The sequence below is a fragment of the Podarcis tiliguerta genome, assembly GCF_965153285.1.
Source record: "Podarcis tiliguerta genome assembly, chromosome: 2".
Lineage (NCBI taxonomy): Eukaryota > Metazoa > Chordata > Lepidosauria > Squamata > Lacertidae > Podarcis > Podarcis tiliguerta.
Window position 1 is genome coordinate 103,146,393 of NC_139535.1, and position 23,598 is coordinate 103,169,990.

Below are 23,598 nucleotides of genomic sequence, written 5' to 3' on the forward strand. Positions count from 1 at the left end.
GAGAGAGGGAGCCATGTTGCAGTGCTCTGTGTGTGTTTATATGTAGATAAAGTAGATTAGCCAAAATGCTGAGTTGCTGAGGTCGATTATGCAAGCTGCACCACACTCTGCGGATCCCTAAGTGTGCTGATGTCTGTTGGCATCGGTTGCTGTGATGTTCGGGCTGAAGAAATCTTATGAAGCTCCCAAACAAATGATCAGGAGGGAGAGAACATGCCAGTCGGGCATGTGTCTCTGCCAGGGTCCTACTTGAGTGTAGGCTGAGCTCCTGACAGGCAGATGCTTGAGAGAGATGTAAAAATGGCAGTACTTGAAACAGAAACCAAAGATCATTCAAAGCTTTTCCTTTTCAGTGGTTCTGACATTAGTTGACTATGAGACTCATGCATGCAGCTTCTGTGGTAGTAGCTATCTTTTAGCTCCATGAATGGACACTTTTCAACACTTGCCTCAGGCATTTTTTGCATGCTGGTCCAATAGCAAACTGAAGCTCACTAGTGCATATTCACTAGGAAGTACTTTGACATCATGGAAACCAATGGGAATTGTGCGAAAGTATTCTAGAGGAATACTTAGGGACGCGGGTGGCGCTGTGGGTTAAAGCCTCAGCGCCTAGGGCTTGTCGATCGAAAGGTCGGCGGTTCGAATCCCCGCGGCGGGGTGCGCTCCCGCTGTTCGGTCCCAGCGCCTGCCAACCTAGCAGTTCGAAAGCACCCCTGGGTGCAAGTAGATAAATAGGGACCGCTTACTAGCGGGAAGGTAAACGGCGTTTCCGTGTGCGGCGCTGGCTCACCAGAGCAGCGATGTCACGCTGGCCACGTGACCCGGAAGTGTCTTCGGACAGCGCTGGCCCCCGGCCTCTTGAGTGAGATGGGCGCACAACCCTAGAGTCTGTCAAGACTGGCCCATACGGGCAGGGGTACCTTTACCTTTACCTATTCTAGAGGAACACAGAAAGTTTCCTTTGCACTGACTGAGTAGGACTATTTGTCTATCTATTCACTGAATCATAGAATTGTAGAGTTGGAAGGGACCCCAAGGGTCATCTAAATCAGGCAAGTCCAACAGGTAGATCGTGATCTACCGGTAGATCACTGGGCATCTGCGTTAGATCACTGGTAGATCATTGGCTCCCCACAAAGAAGCTGAACAACTGCGACTCCCCTAAAAACTTTGACCTGAACTCCCCAAAAATGGGCCTCCCTCCTTCCTAACAAAAGCTCAACAACTTTGACCTGAACCCCAAAAAAGGGGGTAGATCACTGCCAGTTTTTAACTCTGTGAGTAGATCACACTCTCTTGAGATTTGGCCACCCCTGATCTAGATCAATCCCCTGCAATGCAGGAATCTCAGCTAAAGCATCCATAACAGATGACCACCCAATCCCTGCTTAAAAACCCCCAAGGAGTCCACAACCTCCCGAGGGAGACCGTTCCACTGTCAAACAACTCTTCCTGTCAGAAAGTTCTTCCTGATGTTTAGTCGGAATCTCCTTTCTTGTGACTAGAAGCCATTGGTCCGAGTCCTACCCTCCAGAGTAGGAGAAAACAAGCTTGTTCCCTCTTCCATGTGACAGCCCTTGCGATATTTGAAGATGGCTATCTTCTCTCCTCTCAGTCTCCTCTTTTCCAGGCTAAACATGCCCAGCTCCTTCAACCGTTCCTCATAAGGCTTGGAAGTGTGGTGCAAATGTGTCCAAGGCACACCTCTTGTTAAAAAAAGGGGGGGAAACGAGGACATTTTGGGGTCTGCGCACACACACACACACACACACACACACACTGAAACAGAGCAGATGAAGTGTATCCCAAGATGTGTTTACACTACTAAGGCAGTTGAAACCTGATAATAGATTGCTTTGAACTTGTGTGGGGTGACCTGTGCACTTCCTCCCTTGGATGGAAAAGCTGAATTAGAATGGGCAGCCAAGAAATAAACTCCAGCCTCCTTGAAGCAATGAGACTCAGCTGATGAGACATGTGATTGCTTCTTAATGAATGAAAATATATATACACAACAGAGTAGCTGCCAAGTCAGTGTTGACAATACTGATCTAGATAGACCTTCCCATGTTCCTATGCACCCTTGGTCTTGCACACTGCAGCCATATGTTTATATTCAAAAATATAAACATACCACAAAAATAATTCCAAATGTTGAGATTGCTCTGAATCTCCCGACTTCTCCCTATCCCTTCCATGGGCCCTATTAATCCTATTTTCAACTGCATATCATTGCTTCTCCATTTTTTATCTTCCTAAATTACCCATACATACATTCCTAAATTTTTCTTCAATTTTATCTTCCTAAATTATCCATATATCCATCCATACATTACAGGTGTGCTTAAAATCTTGCCAATGTTTAAACCTGTTATTAAACAATGTTTAATAACCATGTTATTAAACCATGTTTAAACAATGTTATTATTACAATAATCTTCTATATAAATTATAAACTTTTCCCATTCTTTTTTTAAAAAAATATCTTGTCCTCTTGATTCCTGAGCTTCCCAGTTAGTTTTGCCATTTTGGCATAATCCATCAGCTTGCATGGACCGCTTTAAATGCTCATTATCACATTTATTTAAAAGATGTGAACAAAAGGTGCTGACTTTCACAGGCAACTTCATAACACTAGCTTAGTTTTTGCTAAGTTTAAAACTAATTAAATGGTGACTACAGCAGCAAGGGACATGGGTGGTGCTGTGGGTTAAACCAGAGCCTAGGACTTGCCAATCAGAAGGTCGGTGGTTCGAATCCCCACGATGGGGTGAGCTCCCATTGCTCGGTCCCTGCTCCTGCCAAACTAGCAGTTCGAAAGCACGTCAAAGTGCAAGTAGATAAATAGGTACTGCTCCGGCAGGAAGGTAAACGGCATTTCCGTGCGCTGCTCTGGTTCGCCAGAAGCAGCTTAGTCATGCTGGCCACATGACCCAGAAGCTGTACGCCGGCTCCCTCAGCGAATAAAGTGAGATGAGCGCCGCAACCCCAGAGTTGGCCACGACTGGACCTAATGGTCAGGGGTCCCTTTACCTTTTTACAGCAGCAAGAATGCTACTTGCCCAAAAATGGAAAGAAGAAGTCTCAGCAAAGGAAGAATGGATACAAAAAGTTATGGAATATGCAGAAATGGTGAGACTTATCAGAAGAATAAGAAATCAAGATGACAAACTTTTTATAAAAGAATGGAAATGGTTTATTGAATATTTACAGACAAACTGTAAACAGATAACAACCACTGGCAGGATTATTGTAATAACCTGCAGTTACATAAGTGTATATATTTAAAGAAGATAAAAAATAAGTTAATTTGGATATGCAGAAGATATTAAAAATAATTTTAAGGAACTACAGAAAGAGGGGAAGGAAGTCAAGTTTTAAAAATGTCAAAATAACTTTGATGATGGTGGTGGTGGTGAGGATGATAATTATAATAATTTATTATTTATACCCCTCCCATCTGGCTGGGTTTCCCCAGCCACTATGGGCAGCTTCCAACAAAATATTAAAAATACAATAAAACATCAGATATTAAAAACTTCCCTAAACATGAAATGTATATATCTGAAAAGTAAAAATAAAAAAAAACCTAATAAAATGGTGGAGCTAACCAGACAAGCTATCCGTTCTAAAAGCACATTTAGAAACACATAGCAAAGTAATAGATTTTAGGAGTTAAATGGAAGGTTCCCCCCCCCCTTTTCCTTTCATGTTAAAATGATTATATAAGCACAGAGAATGTAATACTTCTAAGAGACTAGATTAGATACCTTGGGGATTCATAAATGAATATATACACACCAGCTAATTACCAATCAAAAAGTCACACACACACAAGAGAGGCAAACTAGCACTCACATTTTGCATGTACACAGAGACAAGGATCTCCTAACATGCCATTTGTGTCTCCAAACAATTGTTAATTTTATGGGAGTGCAAAGAAACCATGTCAACAATCAACCATGTAAGGGTGGGAACAGCTACACTAAATGGGGAAAACCCATCCATAACCACCAAATCATCATTTAGCGGATTTATTTTGACTAAGTTAACTCGTAGATGGTCAGTGAAACCATTTGAAACCATTGCTTGAAGCAGAGGAGGCAAGTAGTTAAAACAGTACCTTCAGCACTAAACCTGTGGACAGCTCCGGTTAATCTATAGGCATAGGTTTTCCCCAACCCTCAATAATCTTAAATTTTGCTTTTTAATCTGAAAACTAACTCTGGAAGTTTCAGCCAAGAGCAGAAAAGCAGAGTGAATGGGGACAGGACGGGGGCTGGGGGGAAAGGAGGGCTTGTTAACCCTTTCCCTTCCCATCATTTGATCTCTCAACATTGCCCTTAGAATCATAGAAATGTAGAGTTGAAAAGAGCCCTTCTCCCCAGTGCTTTTCTTCTAGGGAAAAAAAGGTGTTTGTGCTGTGTAGCCCCAGAAAAAACACTGCTGTTCCTTGTAGCTGAATTTCCTCCATGTTGTTGTTGTTGGTTAGTTGTTTAGTCGTGTCCGACTCTTCGTGACCCCATGGAGCAGAGCACGCCAGGCATTTCTGTCTTCCACTGCCTCCCACTGTTTAGTCAAACTCATGCTGGTAGCTTCGAGAACACTATCCAACCATCTCGTCCTCTGTCGTCCCCTTCTCCTTGTGCCCTCCATCTTTCCCAACGTCAGGGTCTTTTCCAGGGAGTCTTCTCTTCTCATGAGGTGGCCAAAGTATTGGAGTCTCAGCTTCAGGATCTGTCCTTCCCATGAGCACTCAGGGCTGATTTCCTTCAGAATGGATGGGTCTGATCTTCTTGCAGTCCATGGGACTCTCAAGAGTCTCCTCCAGCACCATAATTCAAAAGCATAAATTCTTTGGCGATCAGCTTTCTTTATGGTCCAACTCTCACTTCCATACTTCACTACTGGGAAAACCATAGCTTTAACTATACGAACCTTTGTTGGCAAGGTGATGTCTCTGCTTTTTAAGATGCTGTCTAGGTTTGTCATTGCTTTTCTCCCAAGAATTTCCCCCATAGTGGCCCACAATTTGTGAGAGGGGGCACTAGGTTGAATCCTGACAAGACAGAAGTACCGTTTTGGGGGGCCAGGAGGCGGGCAGGTGTGGAGGACTCCCTGGTCCTGAATGGGGTAACTGTGCCCCTGAAGGACCAGGTGCACAGTCTGGGAGTGACAGCTGTCCATGGAGGCACAGTTCTGTGTCCAGGGCAGCTGTCTACCAGCTCCATCTGGTACGCAGGCTGAGACCCTACCTGCCCGCAGACTGTCTCACCAGAGTGGTGCATGCTCTAGTTATCTCTCGCTTGGACTACTGCAATGCGCTCTGTGTGGGGCTACCTTTGAAGGTTATCCAGAAACTACAACTAATCCAGAATGCGGCAGCTAGACTAATGACTGGGAGCGGCCACCAAGACCACATAACACCGTTCTTGAAAGACCTACACTGGCTCCCAGTACGTTTCCAAGCACAATTCAAAGTGTTGGTGCTGACCTTTAAAGCCCTAAACAGCCTGTGTCCAGTATACCTGAAGGAGCGTCTCCACCCCCATCGTTCTGCCTGGACACTGAGGTCCAGCACTGAGGGCCTTCTGGCGGTTCCCTCACTGGGAGAAGCCAAGTTACAGGGAACCAGGCAGAGGGCCTTCTCGGTAGTGGCACCCGCCCTGTGGAACACCCTCCCACCAGATGTCAAAGAGAAGAACAACTACCAGACTTTTAGAAGACATCTGAAGGCAGCCCTCTTTAGGGAAGCTTTTAATGTTTAACAGACTACTGTATTTTAATACTTTGTTGGAAGGCGCCCAGAGTGGCTGGGGAAACCCAGCCGGATGGGCAGGGTATAAATAATAAAGTAGTAGTAGTAGTAGTAGTAGTAGTAGTAGTAGTAGTAGTAAGGACCTGTTTTGCTTGCAAAAGACGTAGATAGTGCAATCTGCTCTGGACCCTCCCCCCCCCAGCAGCAATCATAGGACAAAGACCCCTCTCCTTCCCTCAGGATCAACCCTCAATTGCTGCCACCAACTTTAAGTAATAGAGACACAGCTGCCAGGGTCATCAGTTTTCTGGCTTGGCAGTTACCCAAGCCATTTGCAATGAACATAACCACACCAGGAACCTCAGCAGGGACTGTACAGTAAAGCCGTAATAGGTCTTACAGCACAGCGTCAGAATAGTGCAACATCAAAGGATATCAACACAGTCTTTTGAAAGGGTACATCCTTATCTGTCCTCGTGACAATTACGTTATCAGGCCTCCCTGAAGAACAGGATTGCTAAGGTGCACATCAGAGAATAAGCATTTACCTTTAAAATCACCGGTAAAGTGAGAAACAGGGTTGCAGACACTCCTGGCTCCTTCTCCTCTGCTCCTTTCTTTTTTGCCTGTCCTTGCCCACCTGAGGTAGGAGAACAGAACTCTACTCCTACCTCTATGGCAGGCACAGGCAGGTGGATGAAAAGGATCAGAGGAGGAGGGGAAATGGTACCTTCTAGCCTCCTTAGATGTGTGTTTAAAGAGGGAAAAGTTTATTTTCCAGGCTGCAACCCAGCAACCCTACAGAGGACTGCTGTGCTGTGAGTGCTAGGACTGAAAACCTCCTGCCTTTCATGACTTCCAAAGGAAGAGGAATCTGTAGCAGGTCTTTGCTCAGTAGCTCAAGCAGGCTCATTTTTCCTTAACGAGTTCATCAGAAATCAACAGTGGACTGACTTCGGTCTGCTTGAGCAGAGATGGGTTCATTGTGTAATAAACGAAAATCTGCCCTTATTCCCTTATGGGGGACACAAGAGCCTTTACAGGTTCTCCATCGGTCGGAGAAAATAACAGAGGCCAACCAGAGAATATTGAGAAGCAAAGCAGCTAGTAAGCCTGATCTTTATTGAACTGTTGCAACAGGGTGCTCCCCTCACATGCAGGAAAGGAGGAGGACCCCGAACAAAGGTGTGCCCGCCCTTATACTGTATAGACATTTTAAATTGCCCACCCTGGAGTCCAAGACCACCCCGAGATACATCATACCTACAGCACAGAAAAGATGGTCTACAACAGAAATAGGAGTGCGCTGTTTTTCTCCTGTCTGGCAAGCTACCTGTTAATGCTCGATTGGATACCCTGGGGAGCCTGGCCAGTCTTTTGTAATGACAAATACTTAGTTCCTGAGCCAGGTCACAGGCTCACCTTATTCATCCATAGACATACCCTTAAGACAGGATTTGTGAAGGAAAAGACAATGGGGAGGCTTTTCCATTTTCCTTTGACCTTGCAGAGAAAACATTTGGTCAGTTTGGGAGTCAGGGCTGTTTTCCTGTGCTGCTTCAGACATGTGGTTTATATATTTATGTACATGTTTGCTTGGTACATTTATAAACATTTATTATATATACGAGACCTTAATTTTTTTATTTCAATTGCAAGTCTCCCTGCACCACTGAAGCCCAGCATTGTGGTAGGCCAGCATTGTGCCACCATTATGATAGCACATGTCACTCATGGACAAAGCACATAGTTTGAGTGCCAAAGATCCCAGATTCAGTCCCTGGGATTCAAAAAGCTGTGGGGCTCATAGGCCTGTGCCTATTTGGTCATCGGGCACTGCTGAAGTCACTCCTCTAGGTGTGGGTAGTCATTACAGATAGACTTCATCAAATCTAGGATTCATTTCCTTCCATTATGGCCTTTTGTTCCCAGCAAGTGAGTACATATGGGAGCACATAATTTATTCCCAGAGGGTGAGGTTGAAACATTCTGGATATCATTGCCCAATCTTTCTAGATCATGCCTTTGCTTTAGGCGGCAGGCTATGATGTCCTCATGTCAAATTATGGCACATTGCTTATCCATGTGAATTAAGTCCTGAAATCACCGGTCAGGCCATAAACAAGCACATACAAGCCAACAGCTGAAACTTAACTACTAAAGCTTTCCCCCCAGAAAGCAAATGTGAAGAGCTGGAAAAGATTCCACCTATTGATTTTTTCTTGCCACAGAGCTGCTTAAAGCAACAGGGGTCCTATCACACACACACACACACACACACACACACACCTCCACCACACATCCTGTTAACAATACACAATTGTAAAGCTGAAGGCACAAAGCAAAAGTACACTCTTGGTAAATAATATCACACAGCACAGGAAAAAGAAAATCAGAAGTAACACATCGCACAGATAACAATAATAAGATAGCCATATTGTGTGTGTGTGTGTGTGTGTGTGTGTTTGTATAAGCACCTACAGTTTGAAAGGGACACAGGTGGCACTGTGGTCTAAACCACTGAGCCCCTTGGGCTTGCCGGTCAGAAGGTTGGTGGTTCGAATCCCCACGATGGGGTGAGCTCCCGTTGCTCGGTCCCAGCTCCTGCCAACCTAGCAGTTCAAAAGCACACCAAAAACTGCAAATAGATAAATAGATACCACTCCAGCGGGAAGGTAAATAGCATTTCTGTGCACTGCTCTGGTTTTGGTGTCCCATTGTGCCAGAAGCAGCTTAGTGATGCTGGCCACATGACCCGGAAAAACTGTCTGCGGACAAATGCCAGCTCCCTTGGCCTGTAAAGCGAGATGAGAGCCACAACCCCAGAGTCATCTGCGACTGGGCTTAACTGTCAGGGGTCCTTTACCTTTACCTTTACCTTTACAGTTTGAAAGCAGATCTTAGGCATGGCCAGAGCCCTTTGGATATGCTAGCACTACAAAGCTGCTGTTGAGAAACCCGTCTCTTCGGTCTAAAGGAGAACAACATGGGCTACTGTGATCAAACTCTGTGATCAACATCGCTATTGAATATTACTCTAGGCCACATTCACACCAGGCATTTAAAGCACTATGATGCCTTCTCAGAGAACTCTGAGAAGTGTAGCTCTGGGAGGGGCTCTGAGATGAAAGGCTGCTATTTAGTCACCAGGGACCACAAGTGGAAGTGTGCTGTTGCCCTCGTGCCCTGGCTGTGGGCTACCTATAGGCATCCAGTGGGCCATTGTGAGAACAGAAGCTCCTGAAGCTCCCCACCTCCCCACAAGCATGTATCTCAGGCCACTGAATGTGAATTATTGTATTTACTTTTCAGCTGTTTCCATTTCCCAAGGCATCCAGTCTACATGTTCCACCAGAAAGAAATTAACTAATCTTATTTTCAGATAGCGCCTTACTCTTCTTGCTGTGTTGAGTCCCTTCCCAATTCTATGCAACCTTTGCTGAATTCCCCCCCAGTTAAACAGAGCTGTTACAAGGTAAAGCTTTCCCACAGCAGAACACCAGCTCCAGAAATCCCACTATCTCCCTAAGCAGATATGAAATGAATACAGTAAGGACAACCAGTGCACGAGGAAAAGGAGATTTGTTGCAGCACACATTAAATTTGGCAGGGATTTGTTCTGTTTCAGCTGCAAAGATTGATAGGGGTAGCCATAGGATTGGAATAAGAGACTACCAAGCTCCACGGAAACTGATTCATCAACACAGAAGCTAGGCATTATATAACACCTGTATGCACACACACAGAGAGAGAGAGGGTCTGCCAGACATCTTTTAGGGTCCCAATTGACCAACCAAGAGAGGCAAACGAGGATGCCTTGAAATGTTGCAGTTGAACTGCTCAGATCACACAAACACCCCACGCAATACAAGACCTACTTGTATTGGTTTCTCCTGGATTCCGATATCAGTAACTTCTTAATTATATCTGAAGGAGCGTCTCCACCCCATCGTTCTGCCCGGACGCTGAGGGCCAGCACCGAGGGCCTTCTGGCGCTTCCCGCACTGCGAGAAGCCAAGTTACAGGGAACCAGGCAGAGGGCCTTCTTGGTGGTGGCACCCGCCCTGTGGAACGCCCTCCCACCAGATGTCAAAGAGAACAACAACTACCAGACTTTTAGAAGACATCTGAAGGTGGCCCTGCTTAGGAAAGCTTTTAATGTTTAACAGACTATTGTATTTTAATATTCTGCTGAAAGCCGCCCAGAGTGGCCGGGGAAGCCCAGCCAGATAGGCGGGGTATAAATAATAAATTATTATTATTATTAATTCTTCTTGGTTCCAGTTCAAGAGTTGCCTCCAGCAATCAGTTGGCTGCTGGCTTTTCTCTGTAAGCCTCTCATTAAAGAAAGTCCCAGTTGGTTGTGTACCCTCCCTGTGACTTCATAACATGCGCCCCATCCTATTTCTTTGGCTCTCGAGGGACCAATAAGGGACGCAGGAAGCTGCCATACTGAGTCAGATCATTGGTCCATATAGCTCAGTCTACCCACTGACTTGTAGCACATCTCCAGGGTTTCAGACAGGAAGTCTCTCCCAGTCCTGCATGGAGATGCCAGAGATGGAACCCATGACCTTCTACATGCAAAGCAGATGTTCCATTGCTGAGCTACAGCCCTGGCCCTAATGCTAAGTGACCACTGGAGCTGTGCAATATACAACTTTTATGATGAGGAAAGAAAGTCTTGGGTAACCTGTGTCATAGAGTATGCATCGGGGTGAGGAACTGGACCCACCAAGTGAGATGGATTTCTTTCCTCCTTCACTCTCTGTAGACCAGCGGTTCTCAACCTATGTGTCCCCAGATGTTGTTGGACTACAACTCCCATCATCCCTGAGCTCTGACCTACCTTGCTAGCTAGGGATGATGGGAGTTGTAGTCCAACAGTATCTGGCAACCTACACGTTGAGAACCACTGCTGTAGACCAAGTTTGAAAGTAGGTGGGGCCATCTACCTGTCCATTGCATGACATCATGCACATGAAGGAGCATCTCCACCCCCATCACTCTGCCCGGACACTGAGCTCCAGCTCCGAGGGCCTTCTGGCAGTTCCCTCACTGCAAGAAGTGAGGTTACAGGGAACCAGGCAGAGGGCCTTCTTGGTAGTGACGCCCACCCTGTGGAACACCCTCTCATAAGATGTCAAGGAAATAAACAACTTTTAGAAGACATCTGAAGGCAGCCCTGTTTAAGGAAGTTTTTAATGTTTGATGTTTTATCATGTTTTTAATATCCTGTTGGAAGCTGCTCAGAGTGGCTGGGGAGGCCCAGCCAGATGGGTGGGGTATAAGTAATAGAATAATAATAATAATAATAATAATAATAATAATAATAATAATGTATGCTAATGTGAGCCACAGTTCCAATAAAGACTACTTTACTGACATTGAAGACTCTGGATCCGGAATCTGGTTCCCTGCCCACCTCCATCCAAAATACAGTAAATAACAGGGCCTTTTCACCTGTGGCACCCAAGACATGAAACAGCCCCCCAGTTTGAAGGAAGCTCCTCCTAGCTCCTTTGCTGCTCATTGTTTAGACAGGAACCAAAGGCTGTTTGATTTCAGCTAATTTTTATAGGTTACTAACCTGCAGATGTTTTATGCTGCTACTGCTTTTTAAGTTTTTTTTTTTAATCAACATCATTTTTTATTGATATTTTGCTCTTTTTCATAGGTGCTCTGCTTTTTGTTGATACCTTGATTTATTATCGTGTCTTGTTTTATTTTAGATTGAAAGCGCCTTGAATATTTTGATTGCAACCGCCTTTAACATTTTAAATGTCAACTAAGAAATTAGCACAATGTATCACAATTATGTATTTAAATGCTGCGATAAAAGAGATTTTCAGACGGTGCCATTTCCCCCACCTTTGTAGCATGAAACAAACCATGTTTCCAATTTCGAGAAGCTACGGTATTTGTTTTTCTCTTGCATTAGTCAACTCTGCCAAACACAAGAGAACATATCAGCCCTTTTAAAAATGACCAGCATTGGCTTTTTCCCTTCTTCACCTCATCTACGCAGGCAGGAAAAATCATAAATACTTTCCACTTTAGGTCATCTGCAAACAGGAATCCTGACTGAAACCAAATTTCAGGAACTCCTTCATTCCATTTGCTGCACAAACTACACTGAATTATTATGTTTTAAGCAAGCAGTTCGGTTTCATTAGATGCATGAATTATTGGCGATTTTGCTAAGATTTCTAGCATCCTTTGGCACATTACAGGTTAAGTTATTCCACTTTCTATTCCATAAAGGGTTGAACTTTTAATCCTCTTAGGCTCGGCTCGGCTGCCTCCTTTGCAGAGCTTAAAATATCTACATTCAATGCATAACAGGTACACTCATCCCAGAATGTGCACTGGGGTTGCTGCTGTAATCTTAGAGCTGCAAATTAGAATCTCCTAAAATGCCTTTTCCCATCAAACTGCATCAGTACAGTGGTACCTCGGTTTATGAACTTAATCCGTTCTGGCAGTCCGTTCTTAAACCAAAACCGTTCTTAAACCGAGGCGTGCTTTCCCTAATGAGGCCTCCCGCCGCCGGTGCCCTTCCACTGTTCAGATTCTGTTCTTAGACAGAGGTAAAGTTCACAAACCGGGACACTACTTCCGGTTTTGCCGAGTTCGTAAACCAAATCGTTTGTAAACAGGACTGTTCTTAAACCGAGGTATCACTGTAATGGGAGAGGATGAGGTCAGAGGCACCTGCAGAACCTTTTCTTTTTGATGCAACTCTACAAAGGGAATATAATCTCTCAGGCCTCACTCCTCTGCAGTCTTCCACTAAATGTTCAGTGCTCATCATCAAGAGGGTAAACTTCTATCACCCAGGCTCCCATCCATATTTGAATTGCACTGTTATTTACATCATGGCAGCCTAATCCATGGGTTGGCAAACTAAGGCCCGGGGGCCAAATCTGGCCCAATCACCTTCTAAATCCGGCCCGCAGACAGTCCAGGAATCAGCATGTTGTTTACATGAGTAGAATGTGTGCTTTTATTTAAAATGCATCTCTAGGTTATTTGCGGGGTCTGCCTGGTGTTTTTAAATGAGTAGAATGTGTGCTTTTATTTAAAACGAATCTCTGGGTTATTTGTGGGGCATAGGAATTTGTTCTCCCCCCCCCAAAAAAAAATATAGCCCAGCACCCCACAAGGTCTGAGGGACAGTGGACTGGCCTCCAGCTGAAAAAATTTGCTGACCCCTGGGCCATAACCCTAGGACTTGCCGAGGAAGGGCAAAAAAATGTTACCAACGCAACGCCAAAATCAAAACAACTGAAGCAACTCAAGACAGCACAATTGCATTGGTATAGCTACACTAGCCAAGGCTTGTCATTATTGTTGTTGTTGTTGTTGTTAATTAAATTGGTACACCGCCTTACACCCGTAGGTCTTAGGGCAGTTCACAGGACAAAATCACAATATAAAAACACAAAATACATAATCAAAATTAAAAAACAGAACAACCCAATAACACCCCCACCCAAACACATTTTTGAAGGGCATTGAATGTCAATCAACCAAAGGCCTGAGAGCAGGCATAGGCAAACTCGGCCCTTCAGGTAATTTGGGACTACAACTCCCATCATCCCTAGCTAACAGGACTGGTGGTCAGGGATGATGGGAACTGTAGTCTCAAAACATCTGGAGGCCCAAGTTTGCCTATGCCTGCCTGAGAGGAATGTTTTTGCCTGGCACCTAAAGGTGTATAATGAAGGCACCCAGCGAACCTCCCTGGGGAGAGCATTCCGCAGACGGGGGAGCCACCACAGAAAAGGCCTGTTTAGAGCTCCCATATCTTTAAGAATTTTTAAAAAATATTTATATTTTATTAAGGCGATTTCAGTTAAAAGAAATAAAGTGATACGGGGGGGAAGAAGGAAAAGTGAGAGGGAGAACAACGACGACGATACATATAAAAACGAGAATATACAAAAAAAGCAATATACTATTTCCCCATACATTCTTGTATAAATTGGTATAGTGTTGTCCTAGTGCTTATGTAAATGCTAACAGCCCACTACATTTTGTATAAACTCATTCCAAATGTTATCATATTTATCCATACAGAGTCTGCGCCTTTAAGAAGTCCATTCATAAATTGCCAGTGATATATCATCAGTCCATTGACTGAAGGGTATCATCTCTTTATTTTTCCAATTCCTCAATATCAATCTCTTGGCCACCATCAGGACACGGAAAATCCATTTCCGTTGTCCTGTTGATAATTTCCATAACAATTCAAAAAGCATTCTCTGCTGAAAGGTATCTTTAAGAATTATGTAGAGTTGGAAAAAATGCCAAATGCAGTATTTTCACCTGCTGCCCAGATCTCTCAAGGACTGCCTACTCCTATGAGAACCTGTCCAAATACTCACATCATCCCTGGTGGTCCTATTCCTAATGCCTCCACAATTCAAGACCCCATAGGCCATCACAAGAAAGAGCACCATCTTGTGAGTCCCTCCTGATTAGTGGCAAAAAGCTCACCTGGCTCCTTCCTTGTAGGCATCAGACCAAAAACTTTACAATTTCGTAAAACTTTTGTGTGGTTGCACATTAACTGTTTCGGTTCCCTGTAGTTTAAGCATCACTTTTAGTTTTAACTCTGTTGATGCTGATATTGTTAGTTGAACCCTGTTGCTATGTCCAAAGCTGGTTTCAATTAATACGTGTGTTCTTATCTTTCAATTGTTGTAAGCCATCTCACGGATCTTTCTGATGGAAAGATGGCATATATATGAATAAATGAAAGCTGCACCTGCTAAAACATATTTGTCTCCATTAGAGGTGGCGAACCTGTGGCCCTCCAGATGTTTTTGGACTACAAATCCCATCGTCCACAGCCAGCATGGACAAATAGCCAGGGATGGTGGGAGTTGTAGTCCAACAACATATATAAGTTTCAAAAAAGGATGATTAAGCTGTTTGTGTATGTAAGGACAGCAGCTAGGATTCTTTATGCAAAAAATGGAAGGAAGAAGAAGTTCCCACCAAAGAAGAATGGATAAGCAATGTGATGGACTATGCAAAATAGGCAAAGTTAACAGCCAAAATAAGAGAACCTAATGACGATTGCTTTGCAGTAGAATGGAAGCCTTTTTTGGATTACTTAAAGAAATTCCATAATATGATGAACTCATGAGCAGGATTTGAACTATGAGCAACAGAAGGAATTAGAGATTATAGTATTGTTGTTATGGTATAAGAGATAGAAGACAGGGTGCAGCAAACAGGGTAAACTAAAAACACAATGGAAAATGGGATGGGAAGTCTACAAAACCAAAGAAAAATTACTATGTATACAAGTGAGTATGTTAAACTTTTGAAAATTTAATTATAGATATAGATATAAAATAGAAGGCTGAATGTTACGCTGATCTGAGATTAAGTGTCTTCAGGTCCAGCAAGAAAGTTAAAACCATGATTCTCAAACAAGCCTAAAGCAGGCACAGGCAAACTCGGCCCTCCAGATGTTTTGGGACTACAACTCCCACCATCCCTTGTTAACAGGACCAGTGGTCAGGGATGATGGGAATTGTAGTCTCTAAACATCTGGAGGGCCAGGTTTGCCTATGCCTGGCCTAAGGTGACATTACTGCCTTTGAAAATACTATCACTGGAGGGAGTCAATGGCCATTTTAAGTATAAAATGATGTCTTCTGGAGGTCATAGAAAAATGGTGACGAAGCTGTGCCCCTCCAGATGTTGTTGGACCGCAACTCCCACCATTCCTTACCATTGACCATGCTGGTTTGGGTTGCTGGGAACTGGAAACCAACAACATCTCTGGAAGGCTACAGGTTTTCGGCCTGTGGCATAGATCGTAAACAAACAAGCAAACTGAAAACACATTTGATACTCAAACCAGTTTTGATGTCCGGTAGTTCCATTCAGCTCCAAAGTTAAGTTATGGTCTTCAAACCAATTATGATTCTCAAACCCAGTTGTTTTAGAATTGTTGATGGCTTCAACATAATGGTTTTGGGGCGCTGAAGCTCAAGGGTCTTCTGTTTCTGTACAATACAATACATTCATTGGATGCCTTGGTAAAGCTACCAACTTTATTGACACTCCATATCAGAGCAAAGGGCAAACAAAGACGAACCAAGTTCAAACACTTTGATGAAGCACAAAAGCCCTCTCCATATTCGCATCAAAAGAAATTGTCAGCAAGACCAGTACCAAAATCTTCCAACATTCCCCCTTTGTGGGATGCCTGTAGGCTGTTTTAGAGAAAGAAACTGTGTTCTAGTCCTGTTCAGCAATCACGCAAATAGTTCGAAGAGCTTTGCCCTACAGATATTGACATTCTTCACATAATCACCCAATGAGACAAGTCAACTGCTAGTGAGATCAGGCAATTAAAAAAAGAGAAAACCAACAGCAGGTAAGAACTATACTAGTGGCCAGGAAGGAATAAGGTTGCTGTTGTTGTCTAGTAGGCTATGGGAAGTATATAGGGAAGATGAGAAAATAAGTGTGTCCAAAATCTGTAACACAGAAGACGTGACTAAGGAGCAAATATGTGATGGTCAATTACAAGTAAGGGGGGTGGGAAAGGCAATTCTCACAACGGGGATTCAGTTTTCATTGCAATAACTGCTTTTAAAGTGCTGTGCACATCATCTCCCTGCCTAAGGCTATTGGTGAAATGTTGCAACTACATGCAGGATTCAGGGCCATAAATGTATCTCAAGTCATTTGGAAGCACAGAGCTATGAAATCAGGGGTGGCCAATGTAGGCTCCTTAAGACGTCACTCTGCTCCACAGATTTCCATGCAAGTACGTTCCGTTCTGTGACACAGGGATATAACCCTAGTCCTGACTAGGGCACTTGGTGCTTCTATGGGGTTCAGCACCAAGAACATGCCTCAATCTCCATTTTATGGTGTTCCACTGTTGCTCTCTCCAACGCACCAGTCTTCTGCATGGGGAGTAGGAGTCTCTGACTCCCCCCAAGAGGAAGGGTGCTCCTTTAGTGCGTATTTTCTAAAGTACAGGCCATGAAGATAGAAGCTGGCACAAAGGCTCACTGGCTTAAACATATGGCAGCCACAGCAGTGAGGGAAGGGCCCTCTGCACATGCTCAGAGGCATGCCATTATTCCACACATTCCAGGACAAATGCACACCATTTCTGAAACCCTGAGCCCCATCCTGTGCTGTAAGAGATGTGTATCATTCTGATAGAATCTTGGGGTTGTGGGTGGGGGAGCAGTCTCAGAAATAGGGCTTAGTGAGATTTGGGGAGCCCCAAGGATAATGCTCCCCCTTGAAGGAAAGGCAGTTCTTAAATATCCGGCGGGAACGCAGGTCCCCCCTCCCCACCACAACCAAGTTGCCTTACCTCATCCCCCTGGCCAAACTGCAGCCCCAGGGCGACGAAGTGCTCCACCCGGATGAAGCCGTCGGCGTCCTCATCGCACACATCGAAGACCTCCTTGAGCTTCCGCAGAAACTGCATCAGGTTCGGTGGCTCCCCGAGGCCACTGGGCTCCATGGCGCCCTATGGGGATTAGCTGGACGCCGCCGCGGGCGAGAGGCTCTCCCGGTCCATCACCGCAGGAGGAGAAGCGGCGCTGGGGGCGGAGGCAGCGGCGGCGGCAGCAGCCATGATCTGGGCAGGCGAGCGGCTCCTGCTCTTCTCTCGCCTTCAGCCTGAACAGCTTCTGAATGACATCAGCAAAGGGAGGAGAAAGGCGCGCGGGAGGGGGCGGGGGGGGGAGGCGGAGGGAGGAACAATGGCGAGAGGAGGAGGCAGGGCGCGAGGGGACCAGCTCGCGGGGGACGAAGGATGCACATCAAAGAAGATGCCCGCGGCCGCCCAGGGGATGCGAGCGTTGGGTACCACTAGGGGGCAAGGTTGCCGTTCCGGCGCATGCCATCTCCCCTCAACTCTTCCTCTATCTCTCTCTCACACACACGTACTCACTCAATCTTCCGTTTTCACGTTTCTAAGACGCCGGGTTCGTTTACACGAAGAGCCACCACTAAACTCGGCACCTGAGCTGTCGGCATATATAGAAAAACGAGAAGCGCATGTGCCAGATCACATTCGAGAGATTTAGTTCCTTTGCACTGCTCTGTTATATATACCCACAATCAGTTTTCGGCAGTTTAGATCCCCGCCCCCGCCTTTCAACAGCTGGTTTTGGCAAACGTGAGGATTGTATTCCGCGTTAGAGACGGGGGAGGTGGGCGGAGTCAAGGGTGCTAATCTTGGTTAATTGACGTCGTCTTCAAAGGTGAGGTTGGGTAGGTGGCATTAAGAAAATATCTCCCCCACCCCCAGCATAGAAGCCAACTCCTAGGGGCCGAGGTCCCTTCAGGACCCCCCCCCCAATAAAATAATGCCCCCCCCCAAAAAAAAGTTGAGAGGCATTGCCATTCAAAAGGTGTGCATGTGCCACATAATGTGATTGATTATATGGGGTGGGGCTCATCTGGGCCCCCCTCAATAATTTATTCAAGTTGGCACCCCTGACTTTCCAGTGTTTAATCACCTGGTGCAGCTAACCGTGTGGATTAAAGTGTTTAAAAATGTAATACTAGGACCAAGGAGACACAGAGTCAGCTTTCTGCTCAGCTGAGAAACTCACTGGAAGACCTTGGGTTTGTTGCTATCTCTCAACCTAACCTACTTTAAAGGGTCATTGTGAAGATGAAATGGAGAAGGGGCGAATTGCCTTGAGCTCCTTGGTGGAATGGTGATTTTTTTTAAAAAAAGATTAAATGTTATGGAGTGAATAGTCTTTGCAAGCATGCTGGGTTTATATTAAGCATGCCATGCTTAATTTAAACCAAGATTCAGCAACTGGCCTCACCCAGGACATGTCAGGTGGTAAATTATTAGGACCCCAATCTCAGGACTAACCATCGAGCAAATTCCATTGGCCTCTGTGGAGCTCATTTTCCATTTTCCTAATGGGACAGTGATGGCTGCTACATTGAATATGATCATGTGAAATAGTCCTCAGACACGAGTTGTTACCTATTCTATAAAGGGAAGAGTGAACAACCATTGCAGGGGGCAATTCCTTTTGGTGCATTCACATCAAAAATTGCCCCATTCGCTAGCATTTCAGAATGAGAAAAGACCAAAACAACAACCCTCAAACCAAAAACCTTGAGCTGGAATAATATTTCACACAAAAATGGCTTTCAAATTTGGGTTCCAGATTTTGCATGTTTACCGTTTTCATATTTTCTTTTTAACTACAGTATTTTTTGCTCTATAAGACTCACTTTTTCCCTCCTAAAAAGTAAGGGGAAATGTGTGTGCGTCTTATGGGGCGAATGCAGGCTGCACAGCTATCCCAGAAGCCAGAACAGCAAGAGGGTTGCTGCTTTCACTGTGCAGCGATCCCTCTTGCTGTTCTGGCTTCTGGGATTCAGAAATTCTTTTTTCTTGTTTTTCTCCTCCAAAAACTAGGTGCATCTTGTGGTCTGGTGCGTCTTATAGAGCGAAAAATACGGTATTTGATTTCAAGGGGCATGGTGCTGGTTGCTAGGGGGGAAACTTCATATATTTATAGGTAACAGTAATTAGTAATAATTAGTAATTAATAATTAGCCAAATTCAGACCCTTGCACTCTATTAGGAAAATACATGACAGATGTGGGTTCCACACACTCCACTAGTAAACACCTTGTTACACATCCCTAAATCAAATCTTCCACAGCTGGGAGGCATATAAATTAGGCAGGAACCAGAGATCAACAGCTCAGGTATCCTGGAGAACTAATGTATTAGCTGTGAAGAGCTGGGAATAGAAAAAAAGAGACTCTCGCTGCTGCTAGATTTCGAGCTGTGTAAATCTTGATTACAGCCTTCGAAGCAAGTGCTGGGATTCTTGTGAAATCCAGGTACTTGAGAGCTTGGACTCTCGCCAGGATTTCTGCAGCTTGATAGCTGGGCCCTGCCTGTTAATGAGTTCACACTGTGCCATTACAGCTGTTTTTACATTTCCTGAGATTTTTATGAGTGATGTTTTGAAGAGCATTACTGGACTTCAACTTCCAGAAGCATTTTCTCCTCTTTTTTTTTGCTAGAGATGTTAATATTGACACTTGCAGCTAGAATCAAAGGGCACCTCGTTAAGTACTTGATTGTACCAGCAAAAGGATTCCATTTCAACTTTTTTCTAGAAATTCTGGATTGAAAGGAGGATGTGGGAAAGTAGTCTAATTTCTGCTTCTCCATCGTGCTACCTTCTGCAATGTTGTGGCGCTGCTTTCCTCCTTTTTGCTACTGGTTTTAATGTTTTAATGTTCAATTCAAAACATATATTAAGCCTTATCTATAATGGACTGCAAGAAGATCAAACCTATCCATTCTGAAGGAAATCAGCCCTGAGTGCTCACTGGAAGGACAGATCCTGAAGCTGAGGCTCCAATACTTTGGCCACCTCATGAGAAGAGAAGACTCCCTGGAAAAGACCCTGGTGTTGGGAAAGATGGAGGGCACAAGGAGAAGGGGACGAGAGGATGAGATGGTTGGATAGTGTTCTCGAAGCTACCAGCATGAGTTTGACCAAACTGCGGGTGGCAGTGGAAGACAGGAGTGCCTGGCGTGCTCTGGTCCATGGGGTCACGAAGAGTCGGACACGACTAAACGACTAGACAACAACAAGAAGGGTGTCATCCCCCCACCCGCCACCCATCTAGCCCAGCAAGGTCTACCAGGGAGATTTTCCAGGCAGTGGCGATGATATCACTGCTGCCGCTCCCTGCATGAAGATGAAGGAAGCAAGCTTTCAAATTTACACATGAAAAAATGCCTGAGTCTCATTAGAGTGCAGGCCAAGGGATAGAGTGTCAGACATGAATATAAGATTCTGGAATTCAGATTCCAGGTTTGTGTCTTGGGTTCACAGCTGTGTGTGTGTGTGTGTGTGTATAGCAGCAACCTCCTCATCTGCATCTTCAGGACAGAAAGGAGCCTTCCAGGTTTGGTTTGGTCTGGTCTGGTCTTTTCTGGTTTGGTTTGGTTTGTTCCTTGCTGCCTCTTGTGACTGGTGACTGGTGGCTGAAATGGACCTCCATGCAACATGGGAGGGGGTGCATGGGTTGGGAGAAGCAACAGGTTCCAAGTGGAAAGGAATAATACCATCCCTATGTTCTGCAGATTCCTGCTGTATTGAAATTTTGCATGCAGCTTTCATGTTTTGGAAACCTCGTATCTGCCGCACTAATGGACATTTCACAGATAGGTGGGTTAACTACATGCGCATGATGCAGGCAAGTAAACAGAAACCTTCCCTTCTACCGATTTGTTTTTAGCTCATGTTCCCTTCCAGCTCTACAGTTCTGTGATTCTAAAACCACATGTTCTTGCTACAGATCACAAGGCACTGAGCAGCCACAGTCTGACAACTGCCCATCAACTGTCTCCGCAGAATAATGAGATCTGGGAGAGGCAAGAAATGAGGAATCTGGATGGTGCTGTAGGATGTGTCACTGGGAAGCAACCGAGAATGCCCATTTGCAATGTGACAGCTTTCAGCGGGCGTGAGGGGTCTGAGAATGAAGGGGGGGAGGAAAGAGAGGGAATGGATTTGAGACCAGGTCTGAGACCAGAAATAGGTAAAGGTAAAGGGACCCTTGTCCAGTTGTGACCGACTCTGGGGTTGCGGCGCTCATCTTGCTTTATTGACCGAGGGAGCCGGCGTACAGCTTCAGGTCCATGTGGCGAGCATGACTAAGCTGCTTCTGGTGAACCAGAGCAGCGCACGGAAACGCCATCGAACCACCAACCTTCTGATAGGCAAGTCCTAGGCTCTGTGGTTTAACCCACAGTGCCACCCACGTCCCTGAGACCAGAAATGGTCCAGAGGAAAAGCCAGCTATTTTAGAGCTATTTTAAATGGGCAAGGTATAAATAATTGTTGTTGTTATTTTGACCCATGAGCTTGTTTGGAGTTTTGAGTGAGTGCCATGGGAGACATCCCTCTCTGCTCCACGTGTAAACTTAGATCCCATAGAAAATCTGAACTTTGAAAAGCACATAGAGCTGGAAGAGGAAGTGGGGAAGAGAGTCAGTTTTCCCCACTTCCTCCTTTAGCTCTATGAACTTTTCCAGAGAGAGAAAGGCAACTGGCCTCACCATTCCATAAGCAACCCTAACCCTAACCGCAATACGCTCTCCATGAATTTGCCTGATCCTCTTTTAAAGTCACCCATTCCTTCTTTGGGGCCATTGCTTACATAGCAAAGAAGTCACCATCTATGGATCGGGGGGGGGGGGGTTATATCAGCAGGCTTGTGAGAACCTCACAGTTTGTAGAAGTACGAGATAAAGAAGCAGCAATCTTGGGGGAAACTCCAGACAGCCCAGTGAGAGGATGTACATACTGGGTGTCTATGGAATACTGACAAACTGGGAAGCGAGGGTGGTTGAAAATGAGGGAAGTGGAAGGCGGAATGGAATGGTGTCACTGAAATAGTGAAGATGGGAACACCACACTGCAACATTTTGTTGCAGGCCCTACTTGTTCATAGCCCTTTGCAATAACCTCTTCCCACTTTATGAATGGGGATTAACTGAAACAAAGTGCCAAGATACGACAGAATGGGTTTCTGGGGAACAACTGCATGTGCATCCATGAAGAAAGTGAAAATCTGGAAGCAAAAGTTGTTGAGCTATTTTTAGGCTTTTATTTTTTAGCTGCAGGCTTGTCCCTCATAACTGCACACAGATATCTGCCGCAAACTAGCAGGATGGAAACAGATAATATACGATGTGCCGGCTGCTGTATTAGTCACTACCAGAAATACCCTCTGCTCAGATCATGTGCTCTGTGGAACAGCAAGCGTAGGGCTTCTTACGGAAGGAGAAGCGCCTTCTCTGCTCCCGAAATATCACTTTTGATGGGCTTGTCATTTTGGCTTGTTAAAGGTTAGTGATTGAGGAGGAGACATTTCACGGTGAGGCCCTGCGGTATCCACGGAGCTAGCTGGATTCTGCCAGTTGTCAAATGTTTTCCCCTATCAATGCCATCCCTCCTTATTTAGCTGGTGTCACAACTCCTTTTGTAGCAAATGCATCACCCAAAGGCTGGTGACCTTATCACCTGCCATTTCCATCACCTTCCAACGTACAGTAGCAACGTCTCTTAATACATTTGCAGGCTGTGTTCACCCTAGGAAACACATCTCACATTCTCCTATAGATATATTAACAGCAGATGTGCAGTTTTTTCATGTTTTCCAGGTTCCTAGTTAAGAGCTTTCACATCTGCCAAGGAGTGTGGTGGAGTCTCCTTCTTTGGAGGTCTTTAAGCAGAGGCTTGACAACCATATGTCAGTAGTGCTCTGATGGTGTTTCCTGCTTGGCAGGGGGTTGGACTCGATGGCCCTTGTGGTCTCTTCCAACTCTATGATTCTATGATTCATCTTGCCTTCAAGAAGCTTCTCTGAAGGTTGTTTTCAGGTGGCATTGGACCCCGGCTTGTCTAGCCAAAATCAATACATCCCTGTGTCCCTCCTTTGTTGGAAAGGTTGTGAGAACCTTGGGACATATTTTCATGCTTAGTGGGAATGCAAGATTATCTATATATTCTAGACCAGGGTCTTCGATACGATCTCCAAAATTGTTAACCAACCTCTCTCATCAAACCCAGCCTTTGCTCTGCCTTCACTAAACCCAGATTCTAATCCTACTATCCAGCATAAGGATTTAATTTCCCCTCCTACTGATAGCCGCATGTCTCATGATACTGTATCACTGGAAATCCCAGGAAGCCTACCTCTAATAAAAACAATAATAATTTATTATTTATATCCCACCCATCTAGCTAGGCCTCCCCAGCCACTCTGGGCGG

General features: G+C 45.0%; 1 protein-coding gene across 3 annotated transcripts in view; it reads right to left on the minus strand.

Annotated features, from left to right (window-relative positions):
- Positions 1-17,441, minus strand: part of RAB11FIP4 (RAB11 family interacting protein 4) — a 196,450-nt gene extending 179,009 nt beyond the window's left edge. For 2 of the 3 annotated variants that reach the window (XM_083427519.1, XM_083427520.1), the window contains exon 1: positions 17,124-17,291. In XM_083427519.1, coding sequence (XP_083283645.1) covers positions 17,124-17,276 — 153 coding nt within the window. In that variant the 5' untranslated portion in view covers positions 17,277-17,291. Of the gene's footprint in view, positions 1-17,123 lie in introns of all 3 variants that reach the window. The other variant, XM_083427518.1, reaches the window with a different exon arrangement.
- Between the last annotated feature and the right edge of the window lie 6,157 nt (positions 17,442-23,598).